Source organism: Talpa occidentalis, unplaced genomic scaffold (assembly GCF_014898055.3).
Source record: "Talpa occidentalis isolate TD23 unplaced genomic scaffold, MPIMG_talOcc4v2.1 talOcc4.6, whole genome shotgun sequence".
NCBI classification, from domain to species: Eukaryota; Metazoa; Chordata; class Mammalia; order Eulipotyphla; family Talpidae; genus Talpa; species Talpa occidentalis.
The window spans coordinates 96,833,153-96,852,172 of NW_023604972.1; the positions used below are offsets into that span (position 1 = coordinate 96,833,153).

At 36.4% G+C, this 19,020-nt stretch overlaps 1 protein-coding gene across 3 annotated transcripts in view; it reads left to right on the top strand.

Moving 5' to 3' along the window:
• VCAN (versican) overlaps nt 1-19,020 on the top strand; it is a 110,505-nt gene that overhangs the window by 22,465 nt on the left and 69,020 nt on the right. For all 3 annotated transcript variants that reach the window (XM_037530075.2, XM_037530077.2, XM_037530076.2), the window contains 2 exons: nt 2,935-3,109; nt 3,194-3,321. In XM_037530075.2, coding sequence (XP_037385972.1) covers nt 2,935-3,109; nt 3,194-3,321 — 303 coding nt within the window. The remainder of the gene's footprint in view (nt 1-2,934; nt 3,110-3,193; nt 3,322-19,020) is intronic.

Here is a 19,020-nt window from a genome sequence, read left to right on the forward strand (position 1 = left end):
GTCCATGTTCATTCACCAAAAATGAAACACAGTTTGGGGTTAAAGAAGGGGCCATTTTATGTAGCAGTTTTCATTGAGGTGATGCAGTAGAGTATAGTGGATATAGCGAATAACTCAAGACATGGTTTACAGTTAGGGAATCACTATAAATTATTGAGACCTATCGTTGGTTGCTTTTCAAGACTATAAAGTATGATCTGCTTTTTGTTTTAATTTTCACATATGAATGAATACACACACAAACATACACGCATGTGCACAAAATCCTTTTCTTCACTTTTTTCATTCTTCTAGAACAATTAATAAATCTTTGAGGTTGTTTTTAAGAAATGTAAATTCTATTTTAACTTTCATTGAAGAAATAGGTACTTATTGGTACTTAATAAATACCATGGTATATATCACAGTGCCTTAAAACAGCCAGGACTCAGTAAACACTTGAATTGGTTCAAAGTAAGAATTCAAGAAAAATTTTTAAAGCTTGATACATTAATTGTTTTCCATTAGGTTTTGCAATGAAACACTGTAGCTTTATCCTCTTTTCAGTGGTGGTTTCCATGTCATTTGAATTTAAGTTAAGAGACAAAGCAACAAAAAATTGCTTTAATTGGGCACACACTTAATGACATAGCTCTCGGAAGCATGATATTTTGGCAAGTTATTAAGCAAAATTCTAATAACCAGGCATGATGAAACAGAGTTTCTTACAACCCTCCATTTCCCTATAAAATATTTACCTTTCATATATATATACAAAGGGCTTTATTAAAACTCTTTCTTGTCTAGCCAAAAGGAAATTCTTTGCATTTCAGATGCTACAAATTAACTTCCTGAACATCCTTTTATATTCAGATTCTATTGCTTCCTTATATAAATCTATTTTTATGTTGTCCAAGCATCCACTAAATATCTTGGGCTCTTGGCTCTTCTATAACCCTTTTATCATTTATTTTAATTAAACTGAGATCTTTTTATCCTGTTGATATTTTTCTCCTACTGTCCTTCTATATCTCTCCTTACATATATGGTGCTAAATACACAGGATATATACACTTATAGAATATATCTATTTTAAATCCTAAAAGAAGTTTAACAAATTCTTACAGTTTTCATCACTGAGAAATTAGCAATGTATTTTCCCTTTGCTCCCCTGAAACAGTGAAAACCTTCCACTTAATCTCCTTAGCCACATGACATCTTCAAATTATTGCAATGATTGCAGATATTTATACAGATTTATGTTTGATATCTTGGTCATGGAGGCTCCTTTGTGTCTCCTGACTGCCAATCTTCAGTGCTCATGAAAATTTTTTAATTACCAAGAAGTCTGTTTGGATCTTTGGTCAGCATAACATTAATTTAAAGTCATTCAAATTCTTGCTTAAGCCTTTATGAGCTACCTCTTATACCAGATAGCACCATATTTACTTTCTGATCATTTTAGTATAGTACTATAAGGATAAAATTTTTCTGAAAGGCATTTGATGAAATTTTCTTTGCAGTGTCAGAAATGGAAAAGTGAATGTAAGTTGTCAGTACATCTACTTGGTGAGATCGCAGGTCATTTTGTGTTGATGCTAGTCAGAACTACTTATCTATGACATGCTAGTCAGTTGCCCTGTAGTGACATTGTGGGATATAACTGTCTTGAAGAGAGAGACAATCTATGAGTGAGTTGTGGAAGACAGACTTTTATTTAGAAGTGAGACTGAGCAATAGACTGTTGTCAACCTAGCAAATTACTAGGAATAAAATGATAGTGAAAGGTGTCTTAGAAATCACAATTCATTCTATTTAACAAGAAAAGTGGCCTTAATTATATGACTCTATAAATTTCCTCCTTAGTAACCCATTGTGCTATTTTCTATTTTCAGTGTTGGCTCAAGCACATCAGCTTCACTCACATTTCAGTCTTGTAGAAATGAGTCACCATATTTACTTCACTTAAAAATAGAGATGCCCTTGTTGATGTGGAAGAAGACCCAATCCTTCATCTGCTTCTTATCCACCCCTTTGACAATTCCTTGTGCCGTGGAGCACAGCTCAGGAACCACTAGTTCGGGCAATTCCTAAAATACAACTAAGTGGAATTAGAGGCAAATATTGGGATACCTGGCTTATACTCAGGGGAATCTGGAGAACTGTTTTTCAGGCCTTCTTCGGTATAAAAGTCAATCAATATATCTTCCACAGCAGAGACCCTAAGTTATGCTGGTGAAATCATGAATATTTAAAAATAACATCTGGATAGTACAGAGTAACCTACCCAATATTTTAAATCCTTTAACTAATTTGACATTCACATTAAGCAAATGACTAACATAAGCAATATTAGGTTCACTTGTGGGGGAGGAAATTGAGGTTCAGTATATGATTAAGGACTTGTACATGATGAGAGAGTAACTTAGAGACTGGTACAGCTTTCTCACACGTACATTGTCTTTTCGATCTTAGTATGTGGTCTCTGAAAGTAAATAGTTCAGTGTTTTACATTTGGAGGAAGTGGAATTAAGAAATGTTCCATGGACTTCTATTGAGTTGGCCCTCGGTCAAATCATGAAGTAATAGAAGTCAATTTTTTGGCTCCCTTAACAATTTGTATTTCCTTTGGTTCCTATGTAGCCTGAAAGCTGCCTTTCATCCGGACAGCTATCCACCACCTGGGAATTAGAAGCTTCTGTCTTTTCTTAGATTGTTTGTAGAAAATTCCTGGCTAAGAAACTCCATCATGGAGCAGCATGGGGCATCTGAGTGAATGACATTTCTGGGGCTCCTCAAAACACCATGATTTTTCACAATGCTACAGAAGATGAAAATGTTTGGATGATGTTATTACCATGTTAGCAATTAATTGAATATATTGCTCCAATGACAAATATTGCATAGTGAGGTGGGAACTTAAACGTCCTTGTAACTGTGCTGCTGTCTTCACAGGGGTTGTGTTTCACTACCGGGCATCCACCAGCAGGTACACGCTGACCTTTGAGACTGCGCAGAAGGCTTGTATGGATGTTGGGGCAGTCATAGCAACCCCAGAACAGCTCTTTGCTGCCTACGAAGATGGATTTGAGCAGTGTGATGCAGGCTGGCTATCCGATCGGAGCGTTAGGTGAGAGTTGTAGGGACCACAGGCTTACTTTGTTAATTGCTGAATGAAAAGAAAGTGTTTCTTACTAGTCCTTTGTTTCCCCAGATACCCTATCCGGGCTCCCAGAGTAGGCTGTTATGGAGATATGATGGGGAAGCAAGGAGTCAGGACCTATGGCTACCGTTCTCCTCATGAAACTTATGACGTGTACTGCTATGTGGACCATCTGGATGGTAAGATGTTCAGACTGTTCAGATGTTTATATGTTCAGATGTTTAGACTGTAGCTGTAGCTTTACTGGGACTAAGAACTTTTGGGAAAGACTGAGGGCATGCTGGGAGAGAGCAAGTGTTCATGCTTGTGTGGATTCCAAGCAGCAACATTTAGTTTAAATGACCATATGATTCAGTGGTGAAATAAGCTTAAATTAAAGTGGAAAGAGAAGGAGGAGTGTGTAAGTGGTTATGCAGGTTGGAAATGTCTTAGTTAATGGTAGGTTTCCTTTCAGTTATGCTGCTATTGGCTCGTACCCAATACGCTTTTAGAGCCTTCAGAATAGAAAGCTGTAAGGGTGGTACCTATTCTTGTGAGAAGTCAGGTAAATATCCTATGATAACAAACCACTATGAATCTAAGTGCTGATAAACACCACAAAGTACAACTAAATAATGGAAACTAGCACAGGAGGATTTTCATGTTTTACTTCTTGTGTTTACTTTGACACACTAATATTCTGAGCAATTATTCTCCTAACCAATATTTGTATGTTAAATATAGCAATAGTTGTCAAAGTCCTTTAGGTATTTAAAAAACATATGGCATAATCATTTCTCACTCAAGTTATAGGTTCTTAAAGAAAAGTTTGAGTTCAGTAGTGGTGACATTACTTAAGTGATACACAATTCAGATTTATTATAAGACACATGGAATAGAAATTTTTGAGTCTTTTGAAAAGGGGTTTCATTTGTACTAACAGGCATCTTCAAAACCTAAATGTGTTCACAGAAGTAGTGAGTTGAGTTATAATTTTAGTTTTGGCAGCATGTGCATATAAAGAATGGCCTCAATTTTCTGACATGTAAAGTGAGGAGATCAGACAAGGTAATTCCGTGGTCCTTTTCTAACATTAAAATTCTGTGATTCTATGTCTTGAATACACACCCTCTGAGATTGAAAGCTAGAAAGTAAGCAGTTTATATTTTCCTTATGCTCAGATTAAATTTGAATAGGAAGTCCAGCTTATAGAAAGGCTGCTTCAGTGTCATTCTCTAGCATCTTCACATTCTTATCATAATTATCGTATCAGACTGGTAAATGTATTTTCCAAACCCAAATTGAAACTAATATTAACAATTTCAATTTTTGTAAATGGACAAAAGGAGAACATATAATTTCCAAGCTATGGTTTATATTTGAGATATATAGAGAGATAGATATAGATAGCTCTAAATTCCATCCTTTAAATTTAATTGGTTTTTTGTTTTACAGAAGAGGAAATGGTTGGTAGGATGATCTCATTCTAGGAAATAAATTTGACGATTTTAGTGAGATAGAAACCTGTATCCAAATTCACTAAGATGGGACTTGTTTAACATTGTTGTTTTAATTTAGAATACTATCTCTTAGTGATAGCAATAAACATTTCTGGAATGGTGGTAACCTTGGAACTGAACCAGACAGTTTTTGAAAAAATATATAAAAGATCTAATTACCTAAAATATCTTTACCAAATTTAATGGAAATGGTGACTTTCGGGTACAAATTCAAATTCTAATCTGAAGAAGCATTACAAGGCAGCCTCACTGAAGGAAAGACAGCTGTATGTACCCACAGTGTCACAGGAGAGTATAGCAACCGCTCTGTGTGTCTGTCCTTGTCTGATTGTGATGAAACTACCAAAACCTTACTTTCTAAGGCTACATAATTTCTAACTTTAAATAAAAGAATTCTTTCAAGCCCAGAGGATGTTTTAATTCTGTAGAAGTTCCAGAAACTCCACGCCCTCTATTAATACTGTTAGACCCACTTTTGATATGTCTTGGGGTGAAAGTCCTGACAGGGATCCTTAGTCATCTATTCCCTTGGAGGGCCTCCTCTCTCCCCCAGAAGCTTAGAGCATCAAATTGGTGTTTGGAGAATTGACCTGTTAGAAGAGTAGCTCTGGGCATGGCCCACCATGAGGAAGGAGACACCAGTCTTTTAGGAGGTCTCTTCTCCATAAATGCCATTATCCCTTCTGCGGCAACCTTGTCAACCCAGTATCTGGCCCAATATAAGCCAAGGTGTGTGTGTTTTTTTTTTAATTATTTAGCTATGCATACAAGAACTGGGGTAAGGGTAAGGCCAGAGGTGTGGGGAGTGAGAGGATTCATCAGAGACAGGGTGGGGAGCAAAACAGGCAGATCTACTGAAATACACAGCTGAGGGGAGCAGCTGGAGAGACAGGAGAGGTCTGCTGTGCCATGTGAGTTAGCTCTGGCTGGGGGTCAAACTGGTGCTGCAGTGCCTGGCAATAGCTTCATAGTGCTGAGCTTAAACCCTTGCGCCACCAGGCAGGCCCTCCAACTGTGTTTTATATAGTTATTTGGGATGAATGTTCCACCTATTTGATGACTAAAAACTTGTAAAGTGTAATTTTAGTTGAGGTATTTATATCAAAGCAGTAGAATATGAAATTTTTTGTTTTAGCACCTAAAAAGAGAAAGATAAAAAAGCTATATAAATATTCTGTAACACTGGCTGACATTTCTGTCCATAGAGTAACAAATCCTTTATTTGTCTCATAGAAGAAACTTTGCAAGTCTGGAGCATATTTACTATGTTTACAATGACATTAAAAAAAAAAAAAAACCAAAAAACTTTTTCCTCCTTGTTTGTTGTCCCTGGGAAGAATTAGCAAATCTTAACACACTGATTTTTTCTCTCTGGGCTTGAAATTGGATGCCAAGGGGTTAAAGAGACCTTTTATAGAGTTGATATAAAAGGAAGATCACAAGACCATTCTTGTAAGGTGTCTCTCCCGCATTTTGGGAGTATATGGCCTCCCTTTGAAGTAAACACCATTGGCTAAACTATGAATTTATAAAAATTCTTGTGGAAAGTTGGCTATATAAAATTACATCTGGTTTTTCAAGTGTCACATTGATAAAAAGATATTTTGGAGGTAAGCTGAAATTCCTCATAATAGATGTTCATTGCTATATTCATAGGTATAATAATTACCTATGGGGAAGCTCTGTGTGTGTGTGTGTGTGTGTGTGTGTGTGTATGAGAGAGAGAGAGAGAGAGAGAGGAAGAGCAGTGAAAATTTAAAGGTATTAATGTAATATGTATAACAAAGCACATTCATAGGAATTATGAACTAAGTTGCAATTACTTTAGATCAAAGCCATATTATCCACATGGTCTGAAGAAAATGAAATAGGTAGAAGATGAAACCTAGCTAAGGAGACAATTAATTTTCTGTTTTAATTTAGTTATTTATCATTAAAGCTATTTAGTTGACACTAGGTTAACCTTCTATATATTTTTTTCATTTCTTGTTTTATAATGTTTTATTTATTGTGACATATGTGTTTCTATATTATATTCAAATAATTGTTCTAGATCCAGCCAGCTGGCAGGGTCATCTGAATCTTTTCTAAGGTGGTGATTATAACATAGCTATAACGGTCACTTTACAAAGAAGGGTGGCATTTTGAATATGAGTGGAACTTAATGCCTGAACGTTAGCAAATAATTAAAAATAACACTGTGGCAAAATAAGAATTTCCATATTATCCTTCCAAATTGTTTGAAATAATTTATCCTCTGACTACATTACCTTTTTGAACACAATGTTCAGGAATTATCTGGCCTCTGACTCCCCATAGAAGGCCATGGACACATACATGGCTCACTTTACCTCTGAAGGATTTAACTATATCTGCAAGTGCTTTTGGGCAATATATTTCTGTGCTAAAAACTGGCAGTTTCGGGCCTCCCCGGTGGCACAGCGGTTGAGCGCTGGGTTGCGAAGCTGCCTGCAGCCTCTGCAGCCGGTTCGATCCCAGGCTGCTCCCCGGCCACCAGAGGAGGGTCCCACATGGCGCGCAGACCTCTCCTGCCGCCCGCTGCTCCCCTCAGCAGTGTACTTCGGTCCTTCTGCCTGCTCTGCTCCCCGCTCTGGCTCTGGTGAATTCTCTCACCCTCCCGCGCTTCTGACTGTACCCAGTGCATGTATCAAACAAACAAACAAACAATAAATAAATAAATAAGACATGCCTCTAGAATAAGGCAGTTTGGTAGGAAGTATATGTATCCAAATAAATCTATAGCAAAGAAAAAAATCCTAAATAAGAGAGTGACAGAAAAAATAGAATACAATGTAAATATTTTAGTTTAAAAAGTCAAACTTTTAAAGGAAGCAAATCTAAGTGAACTGAATAGACAATTTATTTCAGTGGCAGGTTCATCTCAGAAAATAGTCTCTAGTCATAGGGTTTAATTCTCTCTGCAGATAAATGAGAGTGTTGCAGGTGAGGTCAGATTATTTTCTTTGATGGCTGACCATCTTTGTTTCCTTGCAAATGAGGCAATGCTTGCAGTCTTATCTCCAGAAGTGGCAGACAATTGAGCAAGAGTTTCTTGTCCCTTTTACCTGGACAACCTTGGGGACCTCATCCTGTTCTTTGATGGTCTGTATTTTATGTCACTATCTTTGGCTTTTTCTTCACCTGGAATAACTGACCACCCTGCCATTCCAATTCTCTGACTTTTCACACAGCCTCCTAGCCCTTGAGGGGGTGTATACAATGGGTTCTCTCGTTTTTCTCAAAACTCCTTCCCAAGTCCTCATTGATCTTTCTCACCTTTACTATCTTTGAATCTTGAATATACAATTGTGATCAGACTTCTGCAAATTTTTGCTTTCCCCTCTCTCTCCTATTTGATGTGGGCTCTGGGAAAGAAGAGGTGTGTCTATCCCCAAGGTTTTGGGCACATGATTAGTGCTCCATAAATTGAATTGGACATATGAGTTATTCATGAATTAAACCTCAAACTATAGGTGTCCAGTCTGCTCCCTTGTTTCACACTTGTCTCTTGCAGAACACACATCTCAGCCCTCCTCACTATTCTACTTGCTTCCCAATTTTTCATTGTTCCAATTTCCTATCAGTTCACCTCATTTATTTTTGTTTTCTGCTATGCAAATTGTAAGACAAAACAAATGACCAAGGCAAAATATACCGAAAGAACGACAACAAAAAAAGAAAGATGAAAGTGATAATTTCTAGTTTTGTATGTCTAGCCATGAACATTCTTCTGAATCCCATACCCAGATTTCTAGCTTAGTGAGTCATTTTTGTGTCTCCTGTCTGGTTTTAATTCTCACAAGGAGTTCCATGCCTTTAACAAATCTTCAAGGAGCCTGTTTTATAACCATCAGAACACTTAAAATCTAACCATGACCATGTTGTTACCCAACATGACATTGTGCGTCGGTTTTCTCTTGCCTTTCTCCTCAAGCGCACTCTGCTTCAAAGCACCTCAAAACTGTCTGCAGTGACCTGCTCCAGCCTCCACAGTCCCCATGCTCGCTCCTGTCTGCAGTTTCTTTTTGTCTTCTCAGAGAACCCACACCCTTCATCTTTCCAACATCTGCTCTTCCCTGTGCCTGACACCTCATTGCTTCCAAGAGCCCATCCTGCGGTTTCCTAACCCTGCTCATCCTGCTTATCTTGAGTTTTTCTGACTCTGAACTCCACTTTGTGCAGAGTTAATTCTACATATTTGGTGTTAGTTTGTTCTTTGGTTGCTTCATAGTTATCAAATATCAGATGTTATCTACTAGTTTTGTTTCTGCAAAACTTCGGTAAAGTCATCGCGATAAGGCCATAAACATCTTTGATAGCTCTCCCTATTGCAATGAAGGACTGATTTAATAATAGACACATAATAGTTACTCCAGAAATACTTAGGGGTAATGCAGTATTTCTTTAAATTTTGTCTCTCCCACAGATTGCTTTATCACCCTTCCATTTCTATAATATGTAGAGGAAAAAATGCTTTGCTTGCTCATCAAGTTTTCTGAGGATTTGGTTTTTTGCCTTTAATCTATCAGGGTGAGCCTACTATTCTTCTTTGAGTTTCTCCTCTCACTTTTTCTGTGGTGCCTGTTACAAATAATTCCTTTCTCCTTCCCAGAATCTCACAGTAACTTTCCTTTTTTTGCTGTTCTACCCAGTGGCCTTCTCTGGGATTGGTTTCTTTGTACTTATTCACAAATTATAAGGTTTTTCCAAGTGCTTCCTTGCATCAAATCCCTGCATAACTATGTCATCTCTGTGATTGGTCTAATGCCTCTATGTCATTTCGTATCTGAACTAGACTCAAATTAACCTTTCTTTTTGTTGTCTCCTGAGCTCCTTTACATATGAAAATTTAAAAATTTAGGTAAAGATCTGAAAATCATTAAGCAGATCTTTGAGCAAGGCTTAGCTCTAGCTTTTGGGAAACTTCACACCAAAATCAGGTCTCAAATATGAAAATTATGTGATTTCCTTCCTGGAGAGTCTCAGATTGACATTTAAGTTAATAGAATTACAGTAGGTAATTGTACAAAATATTTCACTTGTGGGGATTATTAAAGAATTAGTAATGTGTGTCTTTACTGGGCTTATTCCATTAAAAAGTCCCAAATCAGCTGCAAAAGCTTCCTGCAGACTGTGGTGCACCATGTGATTAAAATACTGATTCTGGATCATAGACCCTCCTAAGGGTGCTCGAGGATGCGGAACATTTTTAGTCTCTGTAGAACTCACAGAATCTTTGATCATTATATAAGAAGCTTTTGGCTTCTCATATAATATCATTAACATACTTAGGTAGTAGGTTTGAGCCTGAACTCGGAATTGTTTTTGTTTAAGTATTTGAGTGGTCTGAGTCACGGAAGAAGGCACCACTGGCAGCACCTCTGGAAAATGACACCCCTATTTAATACAGTGACTTTAATAGGTTGGCTGTGAGCTAGCTTGAGGGCTGGGGTAGGGATAGGCACCCTTTATTTTATGGTTGCATTATTATGTGACCAATCCTCATGAAAACCTTATCAGGTATTTTCTGAAAACCCTCATTTTCACACATAAGGTAACTGAGGCACAGAGAGCTTAAGTGGGTGGATATACCCTCCTTCTTGTTCCACTTCAGTAAACTCTCAGAACCCCCAAAGAACCCCAGCAGAGAAACAGGCAGCGTTATGAACCTGAATATGCAAAATGCTCTCTCAGCATCCCCAAATCTCTGATTTCTCACATGAAAAATGATCTAATTCTTATATTCTTATTTGAGTAAAGGTTGCATTACTGGTTGGTTTACAATAATTTGAATTGCTGGATTAAACGGTGACTATTTTCAACTTTTTAAGTTGCTCCTGAACTTTTCCATTTCAAATTCTCACCTGCAATATGTTTAAGTCCCAATCCTTTGCATTTTTGCCAACTCTTGTTTTTATCTGACATTTTCATTATAGCCATCCTAATGCATATGCAGTGATATCTCATTATGGTTTTGATTTGTGTTTTCCTGATGACTAATGGTGTTGAGCAACTTTTCTTGTGTTCTTTGGCCTTCTGCCAACATCTATTCAGTAACTGCACACTTTTAATTGAGTCATTTGTTTTTTTTTTTGTTACTGAGTTATAAGGTAATATACTTTAGATTCAAGTGCCTTTTTAAATATATTATTTGCAAATATGTTCTCCTATTCTGTCAGTTGGCTTATCCTGTCCTGACCGAACCTGTTGAAACAAATTTTTTTAAATTTTGTTGAAGCATAATTTATCTACTTCTGCTTTGCTTGTTTTTGGTGACCTAGCTAAGAAAACATTGCCAAATCCCTAGTCAGGAAGACTTACTTGTGTGTTTTCTTCTAAGAGTTTTACAGGGTTTGTTTTGTCTTGCTTTTGTTTTTTGTTTTTTTTTTTGGTGGCCTAAACCACAGACATTTATTTGTTCATATTTCTGAGGGTCAGACGTCCAAAATCGATGACCAAAAGGGTTGGTTTTCTTGAAGAATTAGTGGGCTCTTTCCTTGGCTTACAGATCATCATCTTATGGTGTTTTTACATGTTTTTTTTTCTTCCTATGTGTGCCTATACCCCCATGTCTTTTAACTACTAATTAGGTCACCACTAGTATTGAATGAGAGTTCCATGCTAAAGATCTCCTTAAAACCCTTTATCTCCAAATCCTCTCCTTAAATCACTAATCTTCAAATATGGACACATTCCAAGGTGTTACAGGCTTGGTCTTTACCATGAGTTTTGAAGAGACAGAATACAGGTCATACCGCATAATCTTTAATTCAAATCCTATGTTACTTCACACATGCATATGAGAGCTTGTGGAATAAGAAAGGGTACTTATTTAAGCATAAAGTTTCTTTAAACCTCAATTTTAAAAATGATTAATAAGGACAGAATATCAACTACACTCTTTCTTACATTCTTAATGTCAACACAGCCTCTCTGTACTGTGTATTCTTACATTAAGGTGAGAAGAGAAAGTGCAGGTCTCCCCACATAAGATGCTGTCATAGGGTTTCCCCCAGGTATGAATTCTGATGTGTCAACTAAGTCCTGGAATTTACTGATCTTTCCCATATTTCTACAGACCTAAGGCTTCTCTCCACTGTAAATTCTTACATGTTAATTATAATGTGAGATATTAGTGATGATGTTCCCTTGTTGCTCACATTCATAGAGTTTCTCTAAGAGTTTTATTAGTTTTAAGTTTTACTTTGGTTTTGATCTGTTTTGAGTTAATTTCTATTTATCATATAATGAAAACATCCCAGTTCATTCTTTTGCATGTGGAAATTCCATTGTGCTAGCAGCATTTGTTGAAAAGATTCTTTTTTCCCCATGTTATGGTTTTGATACCTTTTTGAAATCAATTGATCATAGACATGTGGGTTTACTTCTGGACTCTCTTTTCCATTGATCTGTATGTCCCTGCTTATGTCAGTACCACATTATCTTGTTTTCTAATGTTTTTCATCAAATTTTGGAATTGGAAAGGTTAAGACCTCTGTATTCTTTTTCAAATTATTTTAGCTCTTCTGTGTCACTTGAGTTCCCATACGAGTTTATGATCACTGCCAATGTCTACAAAGTGGGTAGGAGGAATTATGATAGAAAGTGCACTGAGTCTCTAGGTCAATTTGAAGTGTATTGCCATTTTAACAGTATTAAATCTTCTGACCCATGAATGTGGCAGGCTTTGCTGTTATTTTCAGAAGTTTTTTTTTTAAAATTTCTTTCTACAATGTTTCATAGCTTTCTGATGATAAATTTTATAAAACTTTTGTAAAATTTATACTATATGTTATTTTTTGATGCAAATATAAATGAGATTTTCTTTATATAATTCTCTATTTTTAAAGTAATATTGCTTATAACGTTATGAAAGTTTCATGCGTGTATCATTGAAAATAAATATGCTACATTAAGTTCACTACTGAAAGTTCACTTTTATCCTTTGCCAGTCATCTCCTTTGTTCCAATTAGTGTAGAAATGCAATTGATTTTTTAGACATTATCCTTGTATCCTGTATCCTAAAACTTTGCTAGACTTGTTTTTAGTTCTGATAACGAATAAACAGATTGTAAACAGAATCCTTAGGATTGTCTATATATCATCACTTCACATCATAATTTTACTTATAATAAATAGAAATGTCTTGATATAAACCCTTTGAAACATGTGACAATTATTTGCTTTAAGGTTTTTAATATCCAGGCCTCCAGAGTTCTGAATCAAAAGAGCTTCTTTGGAAATACAGTGGCCACTTACCTCTTGGCTATGCAAATAAAAGACAAAACAAAACTAGGCTGGTCCTCCTGTGAAGACCCGCAGTCATACTGTGCCTGTCAAACCAAATAACACATTCAATCTCTTGCGTATTTTGAAGATTCAGACACCCAGAAATTTTTTAGAATGCTTTCTCATTCTAATTAAAATCTCACTGCTCTGTCAATAGGAAAGAATGAGATCTGACATCCTGAAACCATAAAAAAATCTGTTTAAATTTTAGCGAGCCTTCTTGTGTCTTTAAACTCTTCAAATTGACATACATGAAATCTTGTATGGTAGAACATTGTTGATTATGTGACTTCCTTTTCCCATGGGCATTGTGTAACTTAAAGAATGTTAGTTGACTATCACAGAGATAGAGGAGAATTCTCTAATAATTAATTATAGGTTAAATTTTTCAAAACCTAAGGTCTGTTATTTAGGCCACAATATGCCTCTACTTTAGCCTAAGACAAGTGAGAAATTTGAAAGGTGTTGACCTGGTTCCAGTCTCATCAGCCTTCCAGATTAGAAACATTGCTCCACTAAGACTAGTTCTGATTCTGAAATGAAACGAAGATAACTTGGCAGCCCTTGAGGTTTTCTGGTCAATGTTATCAGAAGGTTTGTCTGTGTGCAGGGTAAAGGATCAAATCTAAGGGAATTGACATGCTTTCGAATTATCTACAAATATTGGCCTTTAAAATATTATGAGGTAGCATATTTTAACTATAATCAAACATATATAGCTGAATAATGTCATGACCCAGAAGATTATGAGAATTGGTCTTTGTTCTTTGTTTTAATCTTGTGTACACAGATACAAGGAGAGAGAAAGAAAAACAGGGGTGGGGAAGAGGGAGAAGTGAAACCTCTTCTGAGAAATCTGAAAAGTCAAAACTTTAAAGCTAATAATAATTATGTTGAATTATTTTTATCACCTACATTACTAGTGGTTTTATTGTGAGGGCATTTGGAAACACATTTTATATGACTACTTCCAACTTACACATCGTATCTACTTTTGCATATATTTTTACTTCTATATCATTTGACCCCAATTATAAGAAAATGTCAAACTATTTCTAAATCTTGAACTTCCTTACAGTGAAAAACATGGGGACTTATGTTCACAAATGAACAGAGGAAACCATGAGTAGCTTACAAGAACTGATTTTCAGGTTGGACAGTTTAAGGCAGAATGATTATAAACATAAATAATTAAAAGAAACATAAACATTCATTCAAACCACCCAGCAAATATACCCAACTGGAGAATTGATGAGATTGTCAGCTTTCGCTGCTATAGAGAGCTGTCCATCAGCTGCAGTTGAGGAAAGAGTTAAATAATCACCTGTGATCTGCTGGTAAGTATTCCTCTTTTCACCTCAGTGGTGGCAACAAATTATCAATAGGAAAGAGAGAGCCTAGCCCAGCTTTGCTCTTGACCTAGGCTCGTGAATATTTTTCTGAATGATTCCTAGGCATAAGGGCGAGTTTTGAACACTGTTGGGTCATTTTTAATGTTTTCATCACTGCCTGTCATTTCAGAATGTGTCATTTTTGAGTCTTCCAAGAAGTATCTGTTCCAGTTAGCAATCGGAAGTGTGAAAAATAAACATGCAAGGTTTAATTTTCTGGGAGTCTCATGCAATTAGTTGTCCAAGGATTATTTTTCTTAATTCCCATGATTAGATGTTTGTGGTGTGTCACCTGATATTAGTATCACCAGCAATGACTTTCAATTTCTTTTAGAACATCCCTGGAAAGTTAAAATAATAGAAAAAATTCAAAGATATTGTGTGTATGTTTTCCATATGAATATTCAAAGCATCTTATGTATGGATGCTTCTCTTCTGTATATTTTGTTTGTATATTAATATGAATGCATGTGTTTACACTTCCATGAAATCTTACTTGCATAATTAATTTGAATTTTAATCTTAACAAATGCATCATTTTGTATAAATAAGATTTTGCTTATTTCATTTCTGACAATTCATTTGCTCTCCTTAATTAGAGAAAAATGAAATATTCTCTCATAGCTAGATAACATTTGGAAACATAATCCAAATCTTCCTGTAGTCACATGAATAATAAGTGTCCTGTGGAAGTAACTGCTTTGAGGAGGTTGCCTTTGAAATGTAACAGTGGAATCATTGTAAGCTTAAAAAAGTGATGCTTGCCTTCCAGGAGGACAAGTATCCAGTAAATCTATAGATATTCAGCCACAAATAGTCAGGGTAGAACTAGAACACAGCCTTGATCTATGCAAATAAAATGGGCATTTTTGTTCTTTTCCCCTACTCTGCTTTCTTGTTCTGGTTCTGATGTTAGTACTGTGATAAAAACTGGAAGGAACTTGTATTACTGACATAGAGGCCAAAAGTTGCCTTTAAGATACACTTAGTGGCACACAATATGACCAACTAAGTGAGGCTGAGAGAGAGAAGCTAAGCAAATGTATGGAGTTAGATGTTTGAGTCTCCATGTTTACTTTCTCTTTCTCTTGGTCCTTTGGTTCTTTGGCTTTGCCTCTAGACTATGGATTTTATCTCTTGATGCATTCTTTTATGACCATACATTTTTGGACCAACCCTAGAGTTATATTACTGACCAAGACTTAATTTCTGTCTAATTACATTACAGTCATTAGTGACTAATGCTATAGTTCAGAATAAATAATTTGACCTGTAAATAATTCCTCACTATGCCCTTAAAAACTGAAATAGATCAATATAGAAAATCTTTCTATAGATCAGTAGATCAATAGAATAGATCAATAGAAAATCTTTACCTCTTGACTGCTTTTCTCAGCGTAAAAGTGGCCATTGTTTAACCTAGAATCTGCATTTTCTGTGGCATATAGGACAGAACAACTTGCTCCTGCTGCTTATTATTAAGGAGAAAATCTGCTGCTTTTATCTGCTGTAGTTGGTTTATTCTTGCACAATGCACTTCTTTTTAGGAAATGAGCTCCTGTGTTTGGCTTAATACCACCTTAGACATCTCATCAGGTACTTCTACTCAGTTCTAGCGCCCTTGGCTCACTTGGAATCTTTTGCCTCTGTCATGGGGGACAATGGACTTCATATGCCCTTTGCTTTGTGTCCTTGTTAGACTTTGGTTCCTGCTTTGATTCTATCTGGTTAGTGGGGTGACACACAGGCTACCAGAAAATTAATGCCAAGTTGTATTTGTTATGGATCAACTGAGATTCCTCTTCTTGATAGAAACATACATGTCTCTAAAGTAGCATTTTGCCAACTGTCCCATGAAACAGATTCATTCATTTGTGTTCTAGGATGGAAAGGATTCTCTGGTCAATTGGTTTAGCAAATAAATCATAACTCCCTTGTGGGGTCTCCCAATAAATAATAATACTAATATTATACTTTGAGAAGTCTTGCAGAATTGAAACCTGTTAGATGACTTCTGTTTATTTTCATTCTTTTTGAATTTTAGATCTTTCTCCTCATCACCATCCCTTACACCTTCTTTCCCCCTACCCCCTCCCTATTAACCTGAGAAATGTCATTTGTTATTGTCCTCTAGTCTTTATAGGTGTTTTGCGTTGTTAAATCATCCACTGTGTAAATGTCCAATAACTGACTTGTTTTACTACATGTAATTCCCTTGACCTTCCTCCCTTTTGCTGTAAAAGGCAACATTTTTTCTCTCCTTATTCCTGGGTAATATTCCATTGTGTGGATATGCCACATCTTCAAGATCCAATCCTCTATCAAGAGGCATTTAAGTTGTTTCCATTTCCCTTGATAAACATCAGTTATGCCATATAAGACAGATCACACATTGTTTATGAATTTTTTCTTCAATTCTCATCTTAAAGTAAACCCAACTAAATCTCCTTTTGCACTTGAGTTACATGAAATCTAATGGTAATGTCTCATTAGGTATGTTTAAAATTTTTTTTTCAATAATAGAATAAATCACATATGCAAAAGGAAAGGAAAATTGGTGACCTTGGTTATAACAAAATTTAACCAGAAAAGTAAAATCATTAATTATTTCATGCTTATTGAGTAGTTAGATGAAAGTTGTGCCCTCTAAAAAAATGAATTAAATAATTGATTTTTTGATATGTCAGATTTAACGTTTCCATAAGAATCATTTTTTATCTTTACTTATTTAATAACAATAAGGAAATCCTCTTTAACCTGCCAGCACTTTCTGAAAGCTTTCTTTTCTGTAATACCCCAAACACATTTGCTGTTTACAACAGGGAAACCAGTTAACCATGAAATTTTCTCATTAATTTTCTTTTTTAGGCCTTTGGTCTGGCCATATTTGGAGAAGTTGATTTCCCTCAACATTTAGTCTAGCTTTGCAATTTGGAGAAGTGAAGTTTTGCTTAAACAATCATATTTCTTTGTCCTGTTCTGGTTGACTGATCACTCTTGTTACTGAAGAGGAACAGTAGTTTTGCCTCAAGTTTTGCCTCACAAAGCAGGAAAGGAAGGCAACAAAAAGGATATTCCAGCTGTAATAACAAACCTGTGGTTTCACCTTGGAGGGAGAAATATTGGCTTGCTGCCCTGTTTCACACTTGCATTCCCTTCAGGCCTGGTTCAACTTTAATAGTGAGGTGAGTTAGGCTAGTCAGGGCAACAGTCTCTTGTCTGCCCTTTGCGGGTAGTTCTGGGCCAACTGCATAGGTGAGGTGATGGCCTGCTGTGGAGAGCAGCTGCCCCAAGGTCTGCCACAGAGTGAGCTTTAGTTTATGTGCTGCTTGGGGAAAAAAAAAGAAGGAAAAGAGTCTCTTGTTTTTAAGAACTTATTTAACACTGTTTATTAAATGCAAAGTACTAAGCAGCTGGTACTGTGATGCTTATGTTTTAAAAATTGCCAAGGAAGGGAAGTTACAGGAGTTGGAGGGAAATATCTGCTCTTACAATGTATATTGGATTGGCAGTCCTTTGCCAGCATGAATAATTAAGGACAACAACCTACCTATTCGCACCTCAACCTCACTTTTATCAGTCAGTTTAAAACTCATTTTCCTGTCTCTTCTTCTAATAGCTCTTGAGATTTGGCCTAGTTTTGTCAATAGCAATTTTAGATTTATAGTGAGAAAAGTTGATACGTGTGATTTAGCCATTTTTCCCATGACTAATTTCTAAAGCCATCACACATCGAGAGAGTAATGGCTCTATTTCATTTAAACAGTGGCTTCTTATATCTGGAGTGAATTCAGGTGAAGATCTGAACCAAGAAAGCACTTGAGCCCCAGTTGTCTTATATGTCACAGAATCAAAGAGCAGCTGCAGAAACATGGAAACAGGATAGCCTCTCCAATCGTGTGCTGTCAATATTTCAGCTTTCTCTCTATCTCATTTTATAGTCCTCCTCCTGCCTGGTATGTTTGCTTAGGCATTCTCTAATTCTGCCTCTTTTAGCCACTTATGCTTACGTGGGAAACTATTATTTAATTTGAATTGAATTGATTTCAGCAGATTATTATTTAGTTACCCAAGTAAAATCCCACTTAAACACTGTCATTTCTAGAGTGCTTCATTGTGAACATTAAATGATAATGAATATACTTTCTACTACTTGGGTCTGTTGATGAATAGAGTAATTGTCCAGCTTTTCTATGTTAGTGAATAAGCAAATATAAAATTCTTTTGAAACTCTTAAGATTCCCCATTAGCACATCTGGTGTCTTTGTATTAGAAAGAAAAATGCCCCCTTTGGGCAGAGAGGTTGCAAAAGGTCTTCATCCTGGGCAGAGCCAATAAAAAAATGGTGTCCCTTCTCAGGGGAAGGTGTCCCTTTGGCTGGTGGAGCGGGAGCTGGTACAGGCCCCATCCACTTTCAGCCCTGACCTTCTGCAGCCCTGATCTGCTTAGCTGTTGTGGCCACCCTGTGTCATGGACAGGAAGGCAGGGAACAATATTCTATTCTGCTTCCACCCTTTCTTTTCCCCAAGGCCAGAGGTTTCCTTTTTTTTTTTTTGTTTGTTTGCTTGATGGCAGTTAATCCATTTTAAAGGTAATGATATCTGAGAGAGAGGATCAGAGAATTACTATTTAATTTTAGGTTAAGCAAAGCAAAATAACCTTCGGGATAATTCAATA